Source organism: Neovison vison, chromosome 2 (genome assembly GCF_020171115.1).
Source record: "Neovison vison isolate M4711 chromosome 2, ASM_NN_V1, whole genome shotgun sequence".
In the NCBI taxonomy this organism is placed as follows: domain Eukaryota; kingdom Metazoa; phylum Chordata; class Mammalia; order Carnivora; family Mustelidae; genus Neogale; species Neogale vison.
Genome location: NC_058092.1, coordinates 208,145,322 through 208,170,180, shown reverse-complemented (window position 1 = coordinate 208,170,180; position 24,859 = coordinate 208,145,322). Strand labels below are relative to the sequence as shown.

The 24,859-nt window shown below is 49.9% G+C and overlaps 1 protein-coding gene across 50 annotated transcripts in view; it reads left to right on the top strand.

Annotated features, from left to right (window-relative positions):
• SORBS1 (sorbin and SH3 domain containing 1) overlaps nt 1–24,859 on the top strand; it is a 227,514-nt gene that overhangs the window by 128,167 nt on the left and 74,488 nt on the right. For 20 of the 50 annotated variants that reach the window (XM_044240147.1, XM_044240152.1, XM_044240150.1 and 17 more), the window contains 9 exons: nt 1,079–1,105; nt 1,224–1,336; nt 6,343–7,011; nt 7,625–7,987; nt 11,646–11,790; nt 15,649–15,678; nt 20,836–21,008; nt 22,930–22,993; nt 24,729–24,803. In XM_044240147.1, the coding sequence (XP_044096082.1) occupies nt 1,079–1,105; nt 1,224–1,336; nt 6,343–7,011; nt 7,625–7,987; nt 11,646–11,790; nt 15,649–15,678; nt 20,836–21,008; nt 22,930–22,993; nt 24,729–24,803 (1,659 nt within the window). The remainder of the gene's footprint in view (nt 1–1,078; nt 1,106–1,223; nt 1,337–6,342; nt 7,012–7,624; nt 7,988–11,645; nt 11,791–15,648; nt 15,679–20,835; nt 21,009–22,929; nt 22,994–24,728; nt 24,804–24,859) is intronic. The other 30 variants (XM_044240193.1, XM_044240192.1, XM_044240173.1 and 27 more) reach the window with 9 other exon arrangements.

Genomic DNA, 24,859 nt, shown 5'->3' with positions numbered 1-24,859 from the left:
ATTCATGTACCTATGATCTGCGGCTGCTTTTGTGCTAGGACAGCAAGGTTGAATAGTTGCGACTGAGACCACATGGCCCACAGTGCTGAAAATACTCCCTGTCTGGCCTTTTGCAGAAAGAGTGTGCTGACCTCTGGGCTAGATGGAGGAGAGAGCATAGACAGGAGATGGTGCAGAAGATGATAGCAAACACTGAGCTCTGGCAGGCCCCATGCTAAGCATTTCTCATGCATTCTGTCATTAATCCTTAGAACAGCACTCAGGAAGCCGGGGTAACATTAACCCCACTTTTCAGATGGGAAAATAAGCTTGGAATTTGCTCAGGGTCACAGAGCCCATTGGCAGTGCATCCACGATTTGAGCTGAGGTCCAGCTGCTTTCCCGGCCAAGCTGGTAACCCCCGTGCTCTGCTACCTCTTGGTGTGAGGGGGCTCTCAGAGGTGCCTGGCTTGGCTGGGAGGACTGGGTGGTACCTGGCTACAGGGATACAAGGGTGCCTTGTAGCATGATGAAAACTCAGGGTGATTCGATTTTAAATTGTTTATGTGGCTCATTTAAGTGGAAAGAAGAAAAGCAGACAGGGAGGGGGAAAAAAAAGTCCTTATCACAGCGAATACCTCTGGGCTTAAATCATGCTGTCCCCCTAGCCCAGCGCCAGTCACCACCGAAAAACTGCTTATCTTCCTTGACCGTGTCCAGGAGCCCAGCCTGCTAATGAGGAGAGGTCATTCCGAGCCCACAGCAGGACTGGAGAAGGGGAATGGGAGTTACTAGCGACCGGGCAGGAGAGAGTTCTGTTGCCTTTTTGTCCGTAAAATAAGAATGTCAAGGAACAATTGTTTCTTCATTACTGTGAATGTGAGCCTTGTGTTCTCAAAGGTCAGCGCCTGTGAGCACATCATGGGTTAGAGTGGGTTCCTATGGTAATTAGGCTGTCGTGACTGAGGGCATTTTGTGTCTGGCAACGGGGTGCTGGAGTTTCCTGTCTCTCTGCAGTACATGCTTGTTTCCTGCAAGTGTAACCATTTCTGTTTGCCCCCTTTTCTCTTTGTTTTCCTCCTTTCTGCACCACACGTAGTTCTGGACTCAGAGACTCCCTCAGCAGGTAGGACTTCTCTCGCATTCTTTCTGCTCCACCTTCGGCCCGGGACTTTGGTTAGAGGGGAGCAGGGAGTGTTCCTCTGAGTGAGGGGTTTCTTTCTTTCCCCCCCCCCATCTCTCAGATGAGTGGAGGCTTTCTTCCAATGCGGATGCCAATGGAAACGCCCAGCCCTCCTCACTTGCTGCCAAGGGCTACAGAAGTGTGCATCCCAACCTTCCTTCCGACAAGCCCCAGGTAGGCATGTGCCCAAGGGGGGGGCGGGGTTGGGACGGGTGAGTGGCACCTGTGCTTGTGTCTACACTTCGGACTTCCTGTTTGCCCGGCTAAGGAATGGGCTGGGTTCTGAGTCGCACTTTTGGCCAGCTCTGGAAAAGCTCTGTGAGAACCAGAGTGAGTGAAAAGTGGGGGGGTCAGGGGTCACAGACGCATAGGATGAAGATGCTCTTTCTATACCGGGGACAGGAAATGTAAGCCCAGTGTTTTCTAGGTCTGAAAGGCACATGGAGATGTTCTGAAAGAAGGACTCTGTTTAGCCCTGAGTAAGGGAGAGAAGGTCTGGGCCTGTGTGTTAAAAACTCTGGAATAGGATAGTCAAGGAAGAGTATGCTCTTGGGTTTATTCCATTAATTTCCTGTAAGAGTTCCAGCAACTCGAGCCTTTCGGATGATGGTCAGGTAGTTGCGGTCAGCCCCGACCAGCAGCCCCGAGCAGGCAGACAGAAGCCCCAGCCTCCTCCGCTTCACCCGAGCCTGCGGAGGAAAACCCCCTGAGGTTGGACAGCTTGGAGGAGGGATAATTTTGCTCAAGTCTTTCCCTAAGCTGTTTCCCTGATCTTTCTTCCTTCCTCTCCCTGTGGCTACTCTTGCCATTTTGGTGGTAGAATAGACCCTGTTTTAATTCAGGTGATATGTGAAGAGTGTTTTTGGTTTTTGTGGGTTTTGTTTGTTTGTTTGTTTAACATAGGATTGTTACACAATCTTTCCGAATTCAGAAAGATTTGTGGTTTGTTTATGGTCTCATATCAACATGCTCCATGGAACGGAGCAGTCCTTTCTTTTTTTTTTGAAGATTTTATTTATTTATTTGACAGACAGAGATCACAAGTAGGCAGAGAGAGAGGAGGAAGCAGGCTCCCGAGCAGAGAGCCCGATGCGGGGCTCTATCCCAGGACCCTGGGATCATGACCCAAGCCGAAGGCAGAGGCTTTAACCCCCTAAGCCACCCAAGCGCCCCCAGAGCAGTACTTTCTTTTAAAGCAAGCTGTGCTGCTCAAACAAATGTGGTGGGACCATGTTCCTTGTGGGGTCCACTCTCCCCTGGGCCTGTCTCCTGTGAAGGTGTTCCCAGACCTTACAAGGAGCCTGGGAATTCCAAATGCCAGCCTGGTTCCCACCCCGCTCCTCAGTGATCCTCTGGCCCCTGTTCCGGAGGGCATAGAATTGCACCCACTCCTGAAATGTTAACCAGTCAGAGGTGACGTCTTCCTTCCTCTCTGCAGACCCTATCTTTCTAGGCCTTGAGGTGTCTCTGAGCAGCCCCGCTAAGCCTTCCACCCCTGCCTTGCTTGACTCCCCTTGGCATAGCCCTGTGCGTGCCAGGCCAGAGCTGCCAGCATGCCTGGCCTCCTGAGGCCCTCATGGGACACAGCTATCCAGTAAATGACTTGTCATAGTTGTTCCGTTTCCGAGATCTGCCATGGTGTGTAAGTGTGCTGTCCGTGGCAGACGGGCTCCTGTCTCTGCGGTCTCAGGATGGATACAGTTGGCTCCTACCCGGGTTAGGAAATGGTGCTAATTAATTCAAGGCAGATTTGGAAGCACATCCTCCTTCCCAATCAGTGACTTAGCCCAAAGCCTTGTTCACTGGCTCCTTTTAGCTTCTTAGCTCTTCTAAAGAGATAATTTTAAAAGCATGTGAAGTAAATAAAAATTCCCCTTAAATACATTTATTTACTGTAGGTTTATTGAGCATTCATTGTGTTCAGATCAGGATGTTAACCATTGCCTTTAAGGAGTTGGTGAGGGTGAGCCTTATCATAAGGGCAAACCTCCTGTAGTATCACCTATAGATAATTCCTTTTCTTTTTTTTAATTTATTTGAGAGAGAGAGTGGGGGGAGGGGCAGAGGGAGAAGGAGAGAATCCCAAGCAGACTCCCCACTGAGCGTGGAACCCCATGCGGGGCTTGATCTCACGACCCTGAGATCACAACCTGAGCTGAAATCAAGAGTTGGATATGCAATGGCACCCCTACAGATAGTGTATTTTTTTGTCTGTCACTATCCAAAAAAAAAATTTTTTTACTGTTTTTTTATTTTGTTTTGTTTTGTGTTTTTTTTTTGTTTGTTTGTTTTAAATCTGAGAGAGAGTGAGAGAGAGTATGAGAGGGGAGAAGGTCAGAGGGAGAAGCAGACTCCCCGTGGAGTTGGGAGCCTGATGCGGGACTCAATCCCGGGACTCCAGAATCATGACCCAAGCAGAAGGCAGTCGCTTTACCACCTGAGCTACCCAGGCGAACACTGGGGTGTTTTAAAGGGAGCCTGGCAAATTACCGATGCAAAGGTTTTTATTCTGTATATTCCGTGTAAAAATTGGCTCCCCAACTTTCAAGAATTTTAGGTAATACATTATTTCTTGGATTTGTTTTCTGAATATAAACATGGCTTCTTGTCCCAGTAGCCATTGGCAGAGCTGTAAGTAGACACCGGCTTGGACGGGACTGGCTGAGCTGGGATGGTGACTGGCTTGGCTCAGCTTCAGATGAGGACAATTCTCAGAGCCCCAGAGGCCTACTGTCTCCTTATAAGGAATGAGCTGGGGTCCTGGAGACCTGGGGGTCAGAGGGAAGTCCTGTCTCCCAGTGCTCCCATCTGCTCCCTTTCCCCCCGCTAGCCTGGACCTGTTGCCCAGCTCTCCTCCCTTCCAGGAATGGGAAACCAGGGCTTCCTGCTCTCTGACGGCATCATCCTGGGGGTCTCCAGTGAAGGCAGAGTTTCTGGTACTTGGTAGTTTGGTAGTTTCTGGAACTATATCACTAGGAACATACCTGATTCTTTAAGGAGCCCCATTTCTTCTCTTCCCTCACCTTCTACAAAGATAAATGGAATTGTATTGGGAACAAGTCAGGGAGGAGTGGAAACAGCCTATGTAGACCTACAATGTTTACAGTAGATCAGAAAGTAGTTCCTTATAAAATGATGGTGCCTGTCCCGCTTTGGGACATACTTTGGAACAGGATGGCCTTTGGCTCTGAGTGCCTTGTCAACACTCTAGGGAGGCATCCTGTCTACAGGGTCAAAGCCCTGGGAAGCCTTATGCCTGACGTGATGCAACCCCAGGCCCTTATAGGGCCATAACCAAATTAAGTTACAAACTTCCTGAAACTGATTTCTATCTTTGGACAAGAAGGAATCACATGTGGGACACTCGAGCTCAAAGTAAAAGTAAATCTGAGCCAAAGTCAGAATAGTCTTTTGCTTACCTCCCTGACAGCCCTCAGCAGCTCAGCCCAGAAGTCCCTTTGCTGTGTGCTGCTAGTTTGAGTGTTTTGTTTCTGGAGATCATCCTTCAGTCTGAAACATGCCCCAGCCTCCAGTGTTAAGTTCCTGGAAACCTCAAAAGTCCCAGCTGGAAGGTTTTACCCCTGCAACCTACTGGAGAGGGGCCGTTTATTTTGTGTCTTCGGCAAGCACATGTAGCCTTGTTCTGCTGGCACCGACCTGGGTCCCCTGTGGAAAGGGTCGGCATCTAGTTAACCTGGGTCATCCAGATCACTTCTTCTCGATATAGGACAGGTTGCTTATTGTTTCTAAGGCTGATAATCTAATCCAAACTCAAAAACCTTGATTTCTCACCTATTTACCCTTGCCCCTTTCTACCTGCGCTCCACAAAAAGAATAGAATAAACAACCCCCAAACAGACCCATACCCTTGCACTCTCCCAGTTTCGGGTTATAATCCATTCACCAGGTTGTGGCCAAACTCTTACCACACCTCACCCATGCCGTTGAGAGAACGTTCTGGTTTTCCTCTAGCACTGGGCTGTCTTTAAAGACAGGAACCAGTGAGGAACATCTAGGTGCCTTAGCTTAGGCTGCTATAAGCAAATACCATAAACAGATGTCTTAAACAATAGACATTTATTTCTCAGAGTTCTGGAGGCTGGGAAGTCCAAAATCAAGGTTCCTGGTAGGGCACTCTTCCAGGCATGTGGACAGCCACCTTCTCATTGTGTCCTCACCTGGTGGAAAGAGGGAGCCCTGACCTCTCTTTTTATAAAGGCACTAATCACATCATTGGGCCCCACCTTCATAACCCCATTGCACCCTAATTATCACCTACAGGCTCCACCTCTAGACACCATCTTGGGGCCAGGGGTTCAATATATGAACTTTGGGGGACATGCACATTTAATCCGTAGCACTAGGAAAAGAAACTTCTCATTTTATGGTCTCATTTCCAATTGAGCTACTGGCTGACAGATGGTTCTCATTGAAATGAGGATCGTTCTGGAGATTTACCCCATTTCTTCTGCCCCACTGGGACCCAAGGAGGAGCTGGGAGCTGTGGGGTGGGAGAGGGAATGAGATGTGGCCTAATAATTAGTTCCGTCAAGTTGTTTCCTCTGAGAGAAGAGCACATGTGGATTCTAAGTCCTTAGCATTCTTTTCTTGGTGAGCTTCAATTTGTTATGCTTACGGAATTGAGTGCTAAATCTCAGTGATACAATTAAGACATCTGTCTCCTGTGAACACAAATAAGGACGATTCTTCCAATTCTCTATTTCCCAAGGGAAGAGAATGAAAGACATCCAAGCATTTCAGTAAACTTAAACTTTGAGCATGAAGGGCATGGACAGAAATATTTGAGGAAAAGAGTGTGAGAAAACTGGGGGGCTCTGGGTCCCCTTGCTCCAGCGTTGAGTCCTTGGGTACCCATCAGTCTAGAGGGCTAACAAAGGGTGCAGGTCACCAAGGATCGCTGTCAGACTGGCTTCTCCGGGGCTGAGATGTGAGCGGGTCAGGCTGGCCTCTCCAGGTGAGTGTGATTCAGCCCTTGGCTTCACCCAGAGGAGAAGTGTCGGGACCTCAAGGAGTCCAGGATTGGCTTAAAAACATGTCAAGAACTTGTTTTTCTTCAGATCATGTTATGCTGTTATTTCTAATGGTCGTGCTTCTTTCCATTTCCCTCCTCTTTGTTTTTTCTCCCATTTTGATACTGTCTCTTGAAAATAACACTAAAGGTTCTCTCTCCCCCTCGGCCTCCTCTCCCTAAAGAAGACCGCTTTGCATGGCAGCGTCCCACCAGCCACAGTACCCCCAAGGACTCCCTCTACCTGAGCTCACCAAAGCCTTATGTGCCCCCCAGCACCCCCAGCCAGCAGAGGCCCTCACGACCCCAGGCCGGCCCTGAAGGTGTGCGGTGTTCCGGGCCCTCGCTTCCAGGTCCCACGGTCCCTGGTGCTTCCTCCCAACCCCGGCACCGCCGTGTGGCCACAAGAACAGTTTATAGGGAGAATGTGAGCTCTAACCCACGTCACGAGGCAGATGGGAATAAAAAGGTCAGCAGCTTATATGTCCCGTGTTTATCCAAGAACATCTGCCGGGTGGCCGCGGAAAGCGCCTCTCACGTTGCACGTGACCCAGCCACGGGCACGCCCTTGGAAGCTGCAGGCGCTCGCGCACCGGCTCCCAGCATTGTCCCCCGCACAGCCAGCACGGGAAGGCCACCCTCTGCTCCTCCTGACCCTCCCCAGCCATTCTTTGACATCCGTAAAGATGCCGCTAAGGGTGCTCGGCCTCCGTTCCCGGACGCGGCGAGACCACCTGTGCTAGGCCCCCAGCTTTCCTCTGCTCCCGAACACCGGAAGAGAAAAGAACCTTACCTTTTGCAGCCGTGTTATCCAGCCAAGGCAAGGAACTAGGAATGTTTGTGTGTCTTCTACACTGTCTCTCTCGAAGCTCATGCGGGCAGCTCAGTGGTTCTCTGGGCTGCCTCCCCTCCCTCTCCTTGTCAACCTTGCCACAGCTTGAGTCCCAGATTCTGCTCTCTAAACACCTTGGCACGGCCCTCTCTGTCCCCCGCCCTTTCCTGGTAGTATGTAAGTATGCCGGAGTGTGGGATCCGGAGACTAATAATAGGGTGAGTTACGGGGTGTCGATGTTTGATCACAAGGGGCCAGAGAAATTCTATTTGCTCCCAAGCTTTCGGGCTCTGCAAGCTGTTCGGGGGCTAAACGCAGCCTGCCTGCCTGTTCTGTTGTTCTCTCTCTCTCTCTCTCTCAAGTGTTAAAAGGACTCAAAAATAGAAGGATGGCAAGTCGACTTGGACGGGGCTCCCTATGTGTCATGGAGCGTCAGGAGGCCAGCTGGCCAGCACCGACTGTCTCATGTACTCTGAGGAATGGGCACCAATTAAATAGCTCTCAGAGTACATCACTGCATGTCCAGTCTCAACCGTTTAAATAAGGAATTCCTTCTTCCCTGCCGTGCGCCTTTACGTAACAACCCCCTTATTTCCTACAGGGTGCCACTTCCTCCAGTTCAGCCCAGCCTGAGGTAATAGTTGTGCCTCTCTACCTGGTTAATACTGACAGAGGGCAAGAAGGTACAGCCAGACCTCCAGCATCTCTGGGGCCCCTTGGCCCCCCAGGCCCGGCGACCACCCCTGCCGGCTCACCTCTGACCTTCCCGACTCTAGATGATTTCATTCCCCCTCGTCTGCAGAGGCGGCCCCACCACAGCCAGCCAGCCGGCGCTGCTGACCCCCACCCCCCCGTTAGCCAGACACCACCATCCTTCTCACCACCTCCTCCGCTGCTCCCTCCGGCCCCGGAGGGCCTCCTCAGAGCCTCGGAGCCTGACCTCACGGGAGCCGTTTCAAGTACCGTAAGCTTGCTGGAATCCCCTCCTCACAGCTGTCCTGAATGTCTGCTCCTGGCGGTGAAAACCCCTCTCACTGAAGTACTAAGCCGCGAGGGACGTGTCCGCTGCCACTGTGCTCGTGTGGCCACCGGACCCGTGTGTGCTTCCCCAGAGTGCATGCCTCCCGCGCGCGCTCCTGCAGCCGCTCACGAGCCCCTCACGTCCCTCGTCCTGTCTGTCCTGTTCGGAATGCACACCTTCCTGAAAGAACTCCGTTTTCCCTCTGAGAGCCTCCGGGGCCTTGCCTTTGGCTCGTGATGCTCTTGAGAGGCCAAGCAGATGTGGTGGTGAGAGCCAAGGGAAGCCGAAGAGCCGTGAGGGGACGCCAGCGGCCGTCTCTCCGCCAGGGAGCAGTGAGGCGCCAGGGCAGGAAGAGATTGCCTCTTCTGTTGAGTTAGCAAGTAAACGCTGTTACGTACACAGGAGGCAGAGTGTAGGGGGTTTTTTTGAAAAAAAAAAAAAAAAAACGAGAGAGTTGAGTTTAATTGAGTAAATGGATCAAAAAGCCTTGGGCAGATGTTAGGGCTGTTTTCTCCAAAGACAGAAAATTGCCGGGGCCCCTGACTAGTGGCTCCCGGGGCTCTGTGGCAAAATGTTGAATGAAGGTCGAGGCCCATGACACCTCAGGTCCTGTCCCATGACGGCCGAGTCCCCATGGTAGGTGGGAGGGTCCCCAAGTGCTTGAGAGGAAAAGCTGAATCAGGGTACCTAGTCATTTTTCACCTCTTTTTCCACCCTGGGAGTCAGAGGATCTGAGACCGTCAGAGTGAACTGTAAAATGGGAATGGGTGGGTTTACCCATAGGCCTGTGGGTTGCAGTGGGACCGAGTATGTTCGAGTTCCTAGGATAGTGGAGAGAGTGCTCAGTGACCATTAGCTACGTTGTCGAGGACTTGCCCTTGCAAATGGGGGCGAGAGTCCCTCAAAAATAAATCATTGGCTAATTAGCAATTAATGAGCTCCTACCATGTTCCGGGCATTCTACTAGATTCTGTAGGTACAACTATGAACAAGGCACAGCCCTTGCTTTCATAGGGTTTTTGTAGGTACCGTATGGGCCCTCAAGCTTTGGGTACCTGGGATTACCTGAGAGGCATGGAAGCTCATTTAAGTTGTCAACTCCTGGTTATATGCCCGGAGTCCTGATTGGGCGGGTCTGCAGAGGGGCCTGGGGCTCTGATTTGCTAACACACATCCTGGGGATTCTGGTCCTCAGGGGCCTCAGACCACATTTTGAGATACAGTGGGTCATATAATTGGCTGATGCAGCTAAATGTCCATAATGTCCCCTTGTGTAAAGGTGGGTGCCTACAAAACTGGCTCTAGAGGTTTGTTAAACCAAAGCCAATCCTGCACAAAAACAGGTTTTCTCCTACAATTGTAGGAGAATATTTAGCCAGATACCAGGCCCAGCAAAGCTGGGGACAGCTTCATTCTGGTCTAGGTCCTCCTTTCAGATCTCTAGATGTGACACAGTGCAGTTAGGTCAGGCCTCTTTGGTTATCCTTCTAGCTTTAAGCTTTGCAGCTCAACCCTGTTGGAGGAAAATGCTAGATTGTTTCTAATGCCCTCCCCTCCCCCCAGCAGCTTATAGATGAATTGAGAAACTGCTTCTGCTTTGAAGGGTCTCTTCTTCCCTTGGGCACAGAGTATTTCTCTAGAGCAGCACGTAAAGCAAGATATGTTTAGTGCCCTCGTTTATTTTACGATTGTGAGTGGTTTTGTTGTATACTCTATAATGTATCATCTGTAATGATTATCAGATGGAAATCTGATCTAGATTTTCCTACTGAGTTTTGTTACACGTGATCCAGAACAGGTTAGTTAGGACAGTGTCCTCAGTTTCTCAGACCTGACTGATCAGCCTGGTGTAGACTTCTAGGGGTTCCTCAGCTGGCCTGGTAACTTCTGGTTGGGCCCCAGATAACAGTGAGGTGAGGATGGGCACTGCTTGGGGTCTTGCACTCAATGAGAACGCTCAAGAAGAACCCCCAGGGAAGGTGGTCAAGCCACAAGCTGAGATTTGCTCTACCTGCGGCTAGTTGAGAGGAAGAGGGAAAAAGAAAATTCATGTGAATTGAATGGGTTCTTTTAGTCAGTATCCATTTTTGTGATGTTCCAGAAATAAGACTTGTGCCACCGAATGAAATTTTGTGGAATACTTCCTGTTCACATGATCCATCCAGACACCACAGGAGACACTTCTACCTTAAGGAGCCACATGCCCAATTTGTGTGTGTGTGCTTCTTGGGTGCATTCTGGCAGAGTTTTCAGAGATCGATCATTTATCTTTATTAAATCACTTAGGAAGTAAATTAAGACAAGTATAATTTTTTTCTACTTTACAAATGAAAAAGTGGAGATGAATACTTTTGAATAAGATCATATTATGCCTCTCGAGCCTCAGGGAAGGATTTTAGTCACTAAATTGAGCTGTTGCCCGTAACTAGGAGCTGCAACATTAGGACACTTTCAGAATTGGACTGAAGCCCTACTGTGTGTTAGGAACTGTCCCTGGTCCTGATACGTTCTCTCTCTCATGGGCATGTATTTTCTTACTGCAGAGGTTGTTCAGGTACCTTTGCAAATAGACGGCAGCAGTCATTCAGGTGGTGTTTATTTATGAAGCACCTGCTGTTTGCAGGATGTTGTGCTAGGTGCAAGGGTCAAAAGGAGGAAGGGGGCATAGCTTTTGTCCTACAGGTACTTAGAAGCTGATCTCTGGAGCAAACTAATTGCTTTGAGCCATACTTTCATCTGGAGAGTAACGATCAAAGTCTTGCCTTTCAGACTCCTTAAGAATGACATGTCGGCTGGAGGTCTATAAATTCCAAGATAGAAACTTTATAAGATTTATAGGCATGATAGAGGAAACTGTATACCCATCCTTACTACATATTGAGGTCTTATTTTCCTGTCTTCAAAGAAGACTGCCATCATACACATCATGCAAATTATAATTTTGATAGTAATGATTCTATTGGATTTTATAGCCAAAACCTCAGGTTTCTGAAGTCAGGATCTTCATAAGTCTTTACCACTTCAGAGATCTTTGTCACTCCATACTGGAGTGAAAAAAAAAATGTCAGTTAGAACCAGATAACAGAAGCAAGTGCTAGTAAGGCTGAGGAGTGATGCAGATAACAAGAGTGGCTTTCCGGGAGGACCAGTACTTAACTCTTCACTCTTTACATCAATGGCTTCTTGTCCTCACATTGTCTAATGTTTCTTTAGACAAGTGTACTAAACCTTCCTGATTTTTCCTTTAAACCAGCTCTTGTTCTCGGATCACATTTGGAATTGCATGAGTCTTGCATGTTCTACTTTGTTCTGAATTTCCTTTTTTAGTAACCGGAGTGACCCACAGTTGTTACCAGGTGAAAATAATGATGTTGCTGAGACTTCCAGTAACACTCACCCTTGCTCTCTACCCTTACTAACACCAACAAAGAGACTATGCATTCCAGATTAAGCTTCTAACTGGAATTCGTGATGTCTCATTGGTTACATTTCTTTTCATAATTAAGGTTCTTGTAAAACTGTAAATTTCTTCTTTTTAAAAAGCATTAACGTTAGGTTTCATGTAACTTACAGTTGGTCACAGTGTGTGTTCACTTTTCAGGATTCAGGTCCTCTACTAAATGAAGTTTCTTCATCCCACGTGGGAACCGATCCCCAGAGCTCTGCGCCAGCTAGCAAGCCGTCTTCTGCCTACCCCTCTACAACAATTGTCAATCCTACTATTGTACTCTTGCAACACAACCGAGGTAAGGGACCTTCACAGAGCGCCCCCAGTTCATTGGCATTCACTTAGCTGTGCTGCGACTTCCAGGGCAGGACTTCAAACATTCCACAGAAATTTTTACAAACCGGGTCTTTCCCTGAGGTTGTCTGCCCCCGTTTACTCACTCCCATGACCCACAGAGTAGACCACAGCAGGGGGACAGGTTCCTGATTTAGGATGATGTCGGATATCTGTGTAAGGAAGCTGGTGGAGCATGTATTGCACGCCTGGGGCTTTCACAACTCTCTTCAGATGGCAGCACCAAAAAGAAAGAAAGAGAAGACAGAAGGGAAAAAGTCTATGTACCTAAACTCCTCTCATCATGAGCACTCGAAGCAGAGTTTTGGCTGGAAAATCTAGGTACAGTAATACCTCTTTTAATAAGTCAGGTGGTTCTTTGACATCATGAATTTTCTAGAAAGCAAAATTTCGATTACCAAATTTTTTTTTAAAAAGCAAGCATAATAGGTGGAAACCTTTATAAACTGTCAAATGTGTTTTTGTGCCTCTGAAGCAGCCACTGGACTTTTCTCTTGGTAACTCACTGGCCTTGACTCTTGCCAGCAGTTATCACACTGGGCTGTCACTCAGTGCACCCTCTGGGGATATGAGGCTCACATGGTTGTTTGTCCCTTACGCTGTGCGACCCTGTACAGCTCTGCTGAGGGTTTCCATGTTTCTTTTCTGTTGCTTCTCTTACTGCTTCTGGTTGGTTCTTCCCCTTCTCTGAAGGGGCATCTTAGGCAAAGCAGAAGCACTTTGAAGTAATAGTTGTATCTGTTGACCCTTCTGCTTTAAAATTTTAGAAGATGATTCTAAGTCCCAAGTTTTTACTAGTTGGAGTTCAACAGAGAGAGAAACTTTCCCTTCATAAAAATCCTTTTCAATGTGAAGTGTAAAGTTGTCAAGCTGTTTCCTAGAGCAGAAAGAGCTTTTTAGTCAGAGTTTCAAAAAAGCTGGGCACCAAACCTCTCCTTTTCTTGACTTGCTGCTCGCCTACTGCGCAGTTCTCCCAGACTCCCCCCTCCCCTACATTAACTTGGACGAGAATGGAACTGGAGTCTATTTTTAATTGTTTTCCATATTAAATGGAGTTTTCTGTTTCCTGCTTCTAACTTGTAAAACAGATGAATGAAACATTTCCTCTCACTTAAAAATCCTCCCCCTCAAATCTTAAATAGTTATTTTTGTAATTTTATTTTTTTTTTCATTATGTATGGCCTCCATATTAACCGTCCTCCGTGAATCTGTGTTCTTCCAAAGATGGTAGGGGTCCCAACCCCCTCCCTAAACTATAGAAGACCCCATTCTCAGTAAGGGCCGTATCCCTTACTGGCAATAGCTTTCTCTGCCCAGTGTCCACAGTGCAGGACAAAGTGAAATTTTCGTTCTCTATGAACATCTTTATGACTCATCTCTTAAAAAGAAAAAAAAAAGTCCAAAGAGAAGCAAGTTAGTTCCCAGAAGGAAAAGCAGTTTCTCTAAAAATGGGATTTATTCCCAAGGCAACTCAGTTTTTGGGAAATGCCAAGTGTAATGTCAGCGGCTTCCACCAAGTCCCTCAGATGACAGCGAGACATCTTTGGGCACAGAAATGCCTGTAGTTCTTTTTTGTTTCTTCTCTGAGCAAATGGATTCCTCTTATTTGCCCAAAAGCTTTTGGTTCTTGCCTTTCTCTTTTGTGCTGTCCTGCACTTTGGATTTAAAGATCAGAATCACATTGCCTGAATCACACATCCTTCAGTGAAGGATACAAGTACATTCGTTTTTTTGGAATTAAAAGTAGCTTCTCCTAAAGAGCAAACCATATGTTCCCTAAGGGGGCGGAGCAGGAAGAGTGGAGGAAAATGGAGGCGCCCAGCTACCTAGCCTTGGATCACTAATTGTCAGTGGGGTTTAGGTCGTGTGTTTTGGCCTTGCTTTGGAATTGACTCAGCCTGGCAGCAGTGCTCATAGAAAGTACCCATAGAAACAATTTCTTAACTATTGCAAAGTCTCCTGAGGGAGTAATAACTTTACTCTACTTCTGGAATTCTAGTTTAGTCATCCTAAAAAACGTCCCCCCCCCCTTTCTTTTTCCTTGCCTCAGTGGCCCCGGTGCACAGTGTAACAATAACCTTCTCTCTGCAAGCCAGTCCCCACCCTCTGCTGTAGACGCAGGAGGGGGCACCACACGTCTGTCCTGGCCCACACTGCATAGCTCCTCGTCCCTCTCCTTGACATTTATACCACGGGTCTGAGGGCAGGGCACTTATGATCAGTCTGAAAGGAGGATCGGAACCAGGAAACTCAGGTATGACGAGGTGCCTGGGTCCCCTCGCTCAGAGCACCTCAGTCTTTAATGTGCATGGTCTGGGGAGTACAGTCTAACAGATTTGCATGTAGGAGGTCTGGGGCAGGGCTGAGAGCCTGCATTTTTTTCAGCAACTCACAGGATACATTGGTGGTTCCTGTCTCTAGACCACACTGGGGACCAAATGTTCAGTGGCCCCCAGACTCTGGATCTCATGGTCACGGGAAGCAGCCTGGGGACTACCCCAGGGTTGCTCATTTCTAAATATAGTAAATAGCACCCCTGAAAAACAACTGCTCTTATCCATGTCATTCTGTGACATCCATGTCATTCTGTGAAAGAAAGGCCATTTCATATCCCAGAAGGAGGAGCAACCTAGCCTTTGAAGTTGAATAGATTTGCTGTTGTCTGGTGAGGAAGCCCTTGCCTCCAGTTGGCAGACTGGAGTTTGGGACCATAGGTCGGGTGGGCACTTTGATCGGACAGATGAGGAAACCAAGAGCAGAGTTTATGCGATTGGTCAACATCGCTAGCAAGTCGCTGGCAGAGCCAAGCCTAGTGCTCAGCCAGGCTCCTGCCGTCCAGCTGGTGTGAACTGGGTCCGCGTCCAGAGGCAGACAGGCTGTTCCACTGGCTGTAGGTGCCCCTGCTGCTCTGTTTACTTCTCGCCCATGTGGCTTCTGGAGGGAGGGTGGGGCTGCCGCCAAGGGGGTTGGTGACAGCTCCCAGGGGCTGGCAAGTGCTCTATTTTTATTTATGTGGCTGCTTTATATTTAGCAGCTGTGGAAGGTAAAGGTCATTTTTGTGCCTATCCCGAAGCACGTACACACAGAACTCTGAGAGGGAGATCTTGGGCTCTCCTCCGCGAGTGCCCGGGAGGGTGAGCAAGTGAGAGACTGTCTGTTGGGGAGCAGTAGTGGCCTGGTGGTCAGGGCTGGAAGGCAGGCCGCACTCAGAATCTGGAAGCCAGGTTCTAGGCCCTCCTCTGATGTTCAGTGTCACCGTGGGTACTGTGTGCTGCTTATCTGAGGTGTCTCAACCTGCCTGCCCTACCTGCTCGGGTTGTTGCATAGATTCAAAGTGTTAACGTGCAAAAGCTCTTAAAACAATGTCTGGTGTTTGACAGAGCTCTCGGGAGCTGGGAGCTGGCATGGTGACAGTCACAATTCTGTTTCCTTCTGAACATACTGAGACTGGGGTCGTCATAGGGTCCTGGTCCCTTGGAGCCAGGGGAGTTGGGAGGGTCTTCTTCCATGTCAGATCACCTTGAAACCACATGGAAACAACCAGCAAACAGTGACCATTTCCTGAATCTTGGGGCAGATGTGGGGGGCTGGTCCTTAGAGACACCACACCCGGATAACTGAAGCCACAGTAATGCCCCGGCCCTCAGCTGGGTGTGGTGGCCACGCCACAGTCCACCATCTGAGCCCAAGGGGCAGTCAGGATGCCAGCTTGGGGACACTCACAACTTCTGGCAGGACTTCCTGGTCTTACCGTGTCTGTGTAAATCTCACGATGTATATCTTTTTTTTTTTTTTATCACAGAACAGCAAAAACGACTCAGTAGCCTTTCAGGTAGGTGCCAAATATTTCTCTACATGCTAACACCTCAGATGTGTGAGCAGCACAGTCTGATGAGCTCCTCTGATGTGCTGGGGACTCTCTTTGTTGCTGGGCCACATGGATGGTGAAAGCAGGCGCCGTCCCGCCTCCTCCTTGCAGCCTGAGGGGCAGAGGAGGCACCCCACACCAGTGACCCCAGCTCATACACAGGCCCTGGGCAGCCGTGATCAGCTCCTGGATGGGTCGGAATAGGGTCCTGTGTATAAAAAAGAACAAAAGGCTATGCCTCAGGTGGAGTGTTCGTGATAGGCTTCACTGAAGAAGTCCCCTTTCTGTCGCTTCTAATCCCTCTCCTAGGATGTGACGAGTCAGGGTTAGGGAATGTACGCAGCTTCTTTTCTTACCGGGTGGCAAGCCCAGATGCCAGTCAGTGGTGCGTGACGGGCCTGGGTGAGAGCCTCCAGACCAGCAGGGCCTGGAAGTGGGGGTGGGGCGTGAGCAGCTGTCAGAGTCTCCAGGAGAGCTGGTCCAAAACCCAGATACCCAGGCCATAGCTCCAGAGATTTGGATGTCGCATGTATGGGTGAGCACCCGTGTGTCTAACCGGGTCCGCAGGGATGCTGAGGTTGCGCGTGCACTGAGCAGGCTTGGGGGCAAGTCTCGTCAGGAACTGGCAGTGGTGGGCTTGGGTCTGCTAGATCCTCAGGTGTCGGGGCTCCCTCCCTGATGAAGCGCAGCCACGTGTAGGCAGAACCAGGAGGAAGCCCAGGAATGGGCAGCTTTCACCATGTCCTTAGGGCTCTCTGTAGCCATTCTGCCTTGAGTGCTTGAGTGAGTCCCGGTCCTCCTGCTTCCCCGTGGGGCAGCTTAGGCAGGCTGCTAATGCTCTAAACCACAGGTCAGCTTTCTGACCTGCCAAATGGGGAACGTAGTAGTGCCACGTAGGTCCTGCGTATGAGCAGCCCAGCACTGAGCCTTGGCACTCATTAGGTGCTCAGTAGACATGTGTTTCTGTGGTCAGCAGACACCACTGTTAATTCGGTCCTCATTTTATTGAGTGCTTACTTTGGATCTCACCCTGGGCCGGGCTGTGTGGCAGTATCTGGGAACTGTGCTGCCCTCCAGCAGCCCATGGTGTGGTATGATGGTTCATAACTTTTTTTGGTGATGGACTCATTTGGAGAATCTAATAAAGGCGGTAGATTCACCTCTAGAAGAAACCACACGTGTCAGATGGGCACTTGGTGGGTATTATAGATACGTGTAAATCAGGGGCAGGAATCCCTGATCTCGTGGATACACAAAGCCACTGTTTTCTGAGCAGCTGCTTCACGATTTCTGTTACTTCCTGCTACTGCTGCCCTCGGGATTCGTGGAGAGCCCAGTGCGGGGAACACGGGGTTCTCACACCCTCTCCGCTTTATTGGGACTTGGCCCCAGGACCAGGACAGGCTGTGGCTGAGCACAAGGTGCCCTTCGCTGCCCGCTCCTGACTCTGCCACACCAGCCCACTTCAGCGCCTGGCCCCCGCCCAGGTTGGCTGAGAGCTGAGTGGCTCTGAAACGAAGGGAGCTCCTGGGAACACGTTCCTGCCTTTGGGATTTGGGAAGGAGCAGTGGAATGGATGAAACAGCTGCCTAAACACAGGTTAGGAGGCCCAGTGTTTGCTCCTGGCTCTTTTTATTGACATCTTTTTTGCCCGGGTAAGTGACTTTACCTCTCTGCAGCATAGCTTCCTCCAAAGAGGTGCAAGGCTCGTGTGCGACAGGAAGGGGGGGTGTGCTCTGCCCACCAGAAAGCGCTACACAGTGTTAGGGCTTCTCCACCAGGCTGGCAGGCTCGGGCCACTTCCTCGGCTCCAAAATAAGCTTCATGTTTCCATCTTCCTTGAGTTTGAGGGGCAGAACCACTAAAGGTGTTTGATAAAGTGGGGCATAAAGTAAGCGCTCACTTAATGTTAGTTTTTGTTGACGAAGCAGCGGCACGATTTTGTTCTGAAGGAGAGCGGCCCAGCTGGGCTAACTCCAGTCTGCTCCCCAGCATAAGTACCTCGGGTGGTGGCACTTGAAGCCTTAATGGGGCTTCATGTTCAATGGCATTCATTCGGGACAGAAACCTACATGGCGTTTGGCCATCAAGCCCATGGCTCTCTCGGGGAGGTGCGCACAGAAGCAGGTCAGGGCTAGGGCCGAAGGTCGGGCACGTTTTCCTCAGGGAGGTGTCGGCACTGCTGTGGTCCTCGATCACAGAGTTTTGGGTGTGAAGGGAAGGAAAGCTGTCCACAAACACAGAGGCCGTGTCCCAGGTTGTCAGCATTGTCACTTACTGAGTGGCCCTTTCCAGCAACTTCCTTTTAATAACTCTTAATTTTGAAAACTTAATTAAACTTCTTACAAGATAAAAAAAAAAAAAAAAAAAAAAAAAGTTCAGTTTAAAACTGGACGGAGATGCTGCAGGAGGTCTTGCTGAGGGAATCAGTATTTGCCTCCTGAGAAACAGCAGCCGCCCCCTTTGTCCCGTGGATGTCACTGGGTGGTCCTGTCACCTGCCTGGTACAAGAAAGTGTCACGTTAGGTTTTCACTACGTAACAACAACAACAAAATTTTTTTCTTTGAGGCTGCCGTTCGTCTTTCTGTGCCCCAAAATCCACTCAGTCATGAAGCCCGTGATCACAAGCTTCCAAAGTATAATAATTCAGGGCACATTTTTCTAGAGCCAAAGACCTCTGACTGCTTTGGAACGAATCACTGGACTGTCCCCCCAGTTTTGCAGTTAGGTGATTCTTGTTGGGGCCACCTGCCTAACAATGAAAAAAATGTCTCTGGGTCTGGAATCTCTGAGAACGCCGAGTCCGTGCAAAGAGAGGACGTGGGAGTGAGGAATGTGAGCGCCTCCAAGCACTAGGTGAGATCGCTTGGAGTCAGCCCCACTGCTGCTTCCGTGGCACTTAGGAAGGCCTTTCCAGGCAGAAAGAAAATGATCAGCAAAGCCACAGTAAGGGTAGACTTGGGTGACTTGAAATCACCCTGCACTTCCCGGCCTCCTGCCAAATCTGTGGCCTCCTGTTGGCACTGCTGGGGGCATGAGAACTCATCCCATGAGTCCAGTCTGGCCTCACCATCCTGTGAAGCGCATGGCGTGACGCTGGGGGTCGGGTTGTCTGAAGCGTACGCTGAGCTGGGTCTTGGGCAGAATGTTTAGAAACCCTCTATGGTCGCAGAATGAGTACTTGTTTCAGGAGTTGGTTTGAAACCCCAGCCGGGTCACCGCCCCCTCCACTCCGGGTGGGCAGGCTTTGAAGGTCATAGCGTCTGAGCTGTGTGTCCCCACTTCCCCGGCCCCTCCTTCACACGGGGACATCTCTAACTTGGGCAAAACCTCGCATGCACCGTCGGGCCCCTCCTTTCTGCTGGAGTTTACTCTCTAAACAGCCCTCTGCACTCCTGCCTTTCCCAGGGGTGAGAAGTGCTCCCTCAGTCGGTGACCAGATCCTGATTGAGCACCACCGCCTGGATGCCAGGCTGTCCCGAGCTCCCCTTCAGTCTCACTGCCAGGGCGTTGCTGCTAGGACTTAGCCTCCCCCAGCTCAGACCTTTTTGACCCCCAAACTCTTGGCCTCTCTGGTTGCCACCTGCCATAGTCTTCCTTGTGTGCTGACCGCCTCCCTACTTCCTTCCCTGCCTCCTGCTCCCAGGTTCGTCCCTTTCTCTGCAGTCTGGCACCCACCCCACTGCCCTCAGAAACTCGCTCCCTTGCCAGTGATCCCGTGACTCTTGCCTAATTGAATGCCCCATCCTCCTGGTGTTCCTTTTTCGTCCTTCCTTCCTTTCATGGGTTGAATCATCCGCTTCTTGGAATTCTCTTCTCTGGCTTCAGTGATGCCGCACTGTTTCTCTCTGGTTCGCCTCCTTTCCCTCTGATAACTCATGTGTCCTTTGGGGGATCCCTTTTGCTCCACAGCCTGTCCCTGCGACATCCTTTAGCTCATGACAGCCCTTGACTCTGCCCTCATGTACTGCTCCATGACCTCTTCCGTTGCATTACTGCTGATGGCTTGGGAATGGCACTCCCGCCAGGGCCCCTTACCGGGGCTCTGCTCCCCCTTTCTTCGAGGGCATTTCTGATGTCTCACTGTCAAGGTTACTGTGTCTGAATGAAGGCAGCCATCTCTCCCTGCCTTCCCCACCCCAGTCCCTTTACTAATTTCTGTTTGGATCAGGCCAGGCTTGGAGCCTTGGTGCTGTCTTGGAAGGCGGTACGACAGGACATGGTTCAGAGAGACCCGCTGGGGTCAGGTGTCCCTAATCCACATCCTAGCTTGGCCCCGTGGCAGCTGTGTGACCTCGGGCAGGGCATGTTAATGTCTCTGCCTTGGTGCCCCAAATGTTTTTTTTGTTTGTTTTTGTTTTTAGTGAATGGATAATAGTTTCTTCCTCATAGCGTTGTTGGGAGGATGAACTGAGATCATGGATATGAAGAATTGAGCACAGTGCATGGCCCCTGTGTAGCTCAGAGTAGTTCAGAGGCTCCTTGCATTTGCTGCTGCTGTTCCCCCTGCCAGGGGCACCCTTCACTTCGTGTTTGACTCCCTCCAAGATGGCAGCCCTGAACTTAAATTCTTCAGCTAAGTTGGATGCGGGCTCCTTCCGCCCTGGCCATCCTGCACGCTCACCGCCGGCTCTCTCGCCCTTTCTGCCCACTGGCCGTCAGCTCCTTGCAGGCCAGGGAGAGGTCCATGCCCCATGGCTGCAGGACGTGCCGTGCGGAGCCATGACGCCTTCCCGTAGTAAGGGACGTGACTGGGAATACCAGAGTGTACGAGCTAAACACCTGGTCTGTTTATTCACTCTGTAACCTCCAGTCCTGAACCCGATCAACTCTAATGTGCACTCAGCGATGGAAAGGGTGACCTAGGTACTACTCTGCTTGGCCACGATGACTTGAAAGCATCCATAAGTAATATGTAAACAAATGGGTGTGGCTGTGTCCTGAGAAAACTTGACCACGAACACAGGCGAACAGGCCCTCATTGGCCAACCGTGCTCTCGGTGAGACTCATGCCTGTTGGGAATTAGCAAACACACTTGCCCCAGCTGGATTCTTTGGGAAATTTCTGCTTCGGAGCCACAAGGAAAGCTGCTGTAGCTAATGACTGTTCTCACTTCCAGATCCTGTCTCAGAAAGAAGAGTGGGAGAGCAGGACTTGGCACCAACACAGGCGAAGCCCACCTCCCCTGGAAGGGCTACTGAGAAAAAGGCGAAGGATGACAGTAGACGGGTGGCCAGGAGCGCTCAGGACCTGAGCGATGTTTCCATGGATGATGTGGGCATCCCACTCCGGGTACGAATATGGACCCCAAGTCCTACTTAAGCTTCCTCTTACACCGGTGACACATGTACACCTGAGTACCTGACCCTACTTGTGGCTAACAAAGGCCTCACATGGAAATCCTCGCCACTGCCTACTCTCCAGACCCGCGGAGGGCTGCAGAGCTTCCCAGAGCTGTGCTCTGGCCTCCCGTCCTTCCCTGATCCTGAGCTCAGAGGGCAGCAGCTTTCCTTAAAGCATGTTAGATGGTCTAAGTCTCATGAGAAAAGGGTCCGGGGTTCCAGGACTGTGGGGGAAAAGCAGGGTGGAGCACAGAGCCATTTCTCTGCAGTAGAACTTCTGAGAATCTTCAGGCCGGTACCTGTTCTAGGGGAGGATGTCGTGGTCAGCGTCTCCCAGTCTCCCTTTTGTGTCCTGCAGAGCACGCTCAGAAATTGCAGGTTCAGGATTACAGAACCCTGGGGAGAGCGTGGGGCTCAGGGTCCCTGTTGATGTGTTCAGGAAGAAGTTCCTCTGGCTGGGAGAGACCCTGTCACACGTGGTGAGCAAGAAGCTCTAAGGGAGCCACAGAATGGGTTCAGCTGCCCAGTAGTCCCCCTCTGCACAGGCGCGGCAGCCTCCTGCAGGCCCCCTGGAATTCAAGGGGAGCCTGCCTTTGAAAGTGGATTAGGGTGAACCCCCTTTTGTTCCAGTAACTCCTCAGAACACTAGCTACAGTGTATCTCTCTATGGTCTCCATGTAATGAGTGGACCGTTTCTGGTGTCCCTTTGGAGGAGGAGTAGAAACAACCATGGGCTGAGCCTTGGAAGAACTGTTGTCTGGTCCTAAGTAACTAAGCATATAAGAACAGTCATTCGCAGGAAGGGAGTTGTGCTGGACGGTCATTGCCACCGCCGCCCGCGGACTGCGCGATCTCAGCATTCACTCTGCAAGGTGAATGCAGATAGAATTCCCGCTTCATAGATAAGGAAGCAGGGACTCAAGATGATTACAGTCCTTACCCAGAATGGCACAACCTGCCAAACCCACACCACACACTCTGACTCCCAAACCCACACCCCTAACCGTCACGTGAGGTGGCCTTCCCACTTGCCCCCACGCCAGCTCTGTGACCTTGGGCATCATTTTGACTTTGTTCCTCATCTCTAAAGTGAGAGTGAAAATGCATGATCTAATCACCCATCTCTACCCATCCTTGTTTTATTTTGCTCTTAAAACAAAAACAGCTTAGCTTTGGGATGAAGGTGAAACTCTCTGGCCCTCTTCAAGGCGACTGTGCTTCTGCAGAAAAAGCTGATATGGGTGGGGGCATGCAGATATTCTTTGCCTCATGTTTCTAGGAGGCTTTCCTTCTGCTTAGTTGTCTCTCTAAAAAATGAAATCATATGAATGAACACACTTCAAGTGGATCTTCATTTATTTTTTTCAAAATCTGCATCCTTTTTTGGCCAATTATTACTTTGTAGATTCAGGTCTGAATCTCTTGGTCTGGCTATTTTTTTTTTAAGATTTTATTTATTTTATTTTAGAGGGTGTGTTTGAGCGGGGGAAGGGGCAGAGGGAAAAGGAGAGAAGCTGAGTGTGGAGCCCAACACGGGACTCGATCTCATGACCCCGAGATCATGATCTGAGCCAAAATCAAGAGCCGGATGTTCAACCAACTGAGCCACCCAGGCACCCCTTGGTTTGGCCGCTGTTTCTCAGATGTTTTGCATTTTTATTTTTATTTATTTTATTTTTTTATTAATTTTATTTTTCTGTTTTGCATTTTTAATAACGACTTTAATGTGGGGTCACCATGATGTATAGAGTAACGTAAGTTTTGGCTTCAGATATTGTCACTTTCAGAAGCTGTGATTTCATGATCATAGAAGTTCTGAAATGTGCTAACCTTTCCGTTTTATTTTACTCTTTGCCTTTGTTTTTCTCTAGAACACCGAGAGATCCAAAGACTGGTACAAGACCATGTTTAAACAGATCCACAAACTAAACAGAGGTACTGATTTTCATTTGTAGAAGCTATGCTGTGTTCATACGTTGACTGTTGTGGTGAGGATTTAAACTTGCTTTGCTAGGATGTCAGAAGGCTGGGCCCTGTGCTCAAATCACTGAGCACCCTGCCTGAGCCCAGCCATATGCCTGCAGACTTGAGAGCAGGGAGGGACCGCTTGTGCTCTTCCTCACATGTGGGCTTTGAGGTCAGCTCTCAAGTCCTCCCTCCCAGATGTTGTGGGATGTAGCAGGTTGAGCCCAGTACTCCGCCTATGCTCCAGCGTCTGCCTGCCTGGGGATGTGAGCAGCTCTGATTCCCACCTGCTTCCGGCTTTAGGTGCAGCTCCCCCATCCATGACTTGTCAGCCCATGACTGCCTTGTGGGCAGAGCAAGTTGAGAAGGCACTGAACTGGGAGTAGAAAGAACTGGTCTGACCTGGCTTCAGTCCCCTAAGCACTGGGCCAGTCACCTACCTCTCCACATTCAGCCCTCTTCCCTTCCTCCAAGGGATGTCGCAGGGTCCAGATGAGAGCAAATTCTGCCTTAGGAAGTAGCATGCATGGTGCACCTGTAAGGTGGTATTAAAATGAAAAATAATCTTCCCCAGCTGGGAACCAGCACTTGGCAGGTAGCCCTGGGAGCCAGTCAAGAGCTGACACAGCAAAGCCCGCTCAGGCTCGAAGAGAAGCGCTTCGGGATCAGGGTTCCGCTGCGCTTGTCAGCAGGTGATCCCGCATGGTGGGAAAACCCCAGGCCGGTGCTCGGGCAGCTCATGACCCCAGCAGCTCCCATCCGCCTGCGCTGCCCGTCAGCTGGTGGGCAGGGATGCAGCTGCCCCGTGGGAAGGGCACCACTCCTCCCAGGGGCAGTGCATCCTGTTGTTCCCTGGGGCCAAATCCAGTCTGGCCGCCTGGCACAGAGGACACGTGAAGGCAAAAGGAAAGCGTTCTGGTTGGTGTCGGCCTAAGCCGCAAGTAACCGATCTCTCTGATTAGCTGCAGATGTCCGCTAACTTCACTGGTGCTGAGCTCCTACAGTGTTCACAATGAGCCTGGCTGTGCCTCTCTTCCAACTCTTTCAGAATACCGAGATGTTCAGTGGTTAGTGTTTCTAAACCAAGAGCAAATCCACTGTGGTTGGGTGGATGAGCTCAGTCATGGCAGGGACGCCAAAGGCCGGGTCTCTGACTGGGTGATGTCCATTCTCTTGGTCATTTCCTCAAGCCAGTGTCCAGCTCCCCCAGCACTCTGTGTCTCTTTCACCTTGAGTCCTGGCTTTTGCAGCCCAAATGCCAAGCCACAGGAGCATATGTGAACAGTCTGTTACTCTGTCCCACGGGCAACATCACTTCTCTCTTGGGAGGGATTAACTAAACCCAAATTACAGTTTCTAAATGAAACCAGCTGCCCTAATGGTAGGCAGAGATGTGCAAAAATTTAAGAATCCACTTGTTTGGAAACTTGAAGCTTTGTGCTAAATCCTTTTTGCTTACTAGAGCCTGTGTATATGTAATTCTTTGTCCAAGAGGAAAAACGATATTGTCCCTTTAGATGTGTCTCAGTAATTCAGGCAAAAGGACTGGATTTTTTAAAAGCAATTTGAATTTATTTCATATCACTACTGAAGCATAGTATGTTCCAGAATTCAAGGAGCCTTAACTGTGTGCAGATCCCTATTCGTTCATTCTCTCCGTTTGTATCTTCCTCTATTCTCTCTCCCAAACCTGTTCCTCTGCCAGACACTCCTGAAGAAAACCCTTATTTCCCTACGTACCAATTCCCTGAACTTCCTGAAATCCAGCAAAATTCTGAAGGTACCATAAACTTAGACAGTGTATCTGTTGTCCTAGCCTTAAATTAATTCTTATAG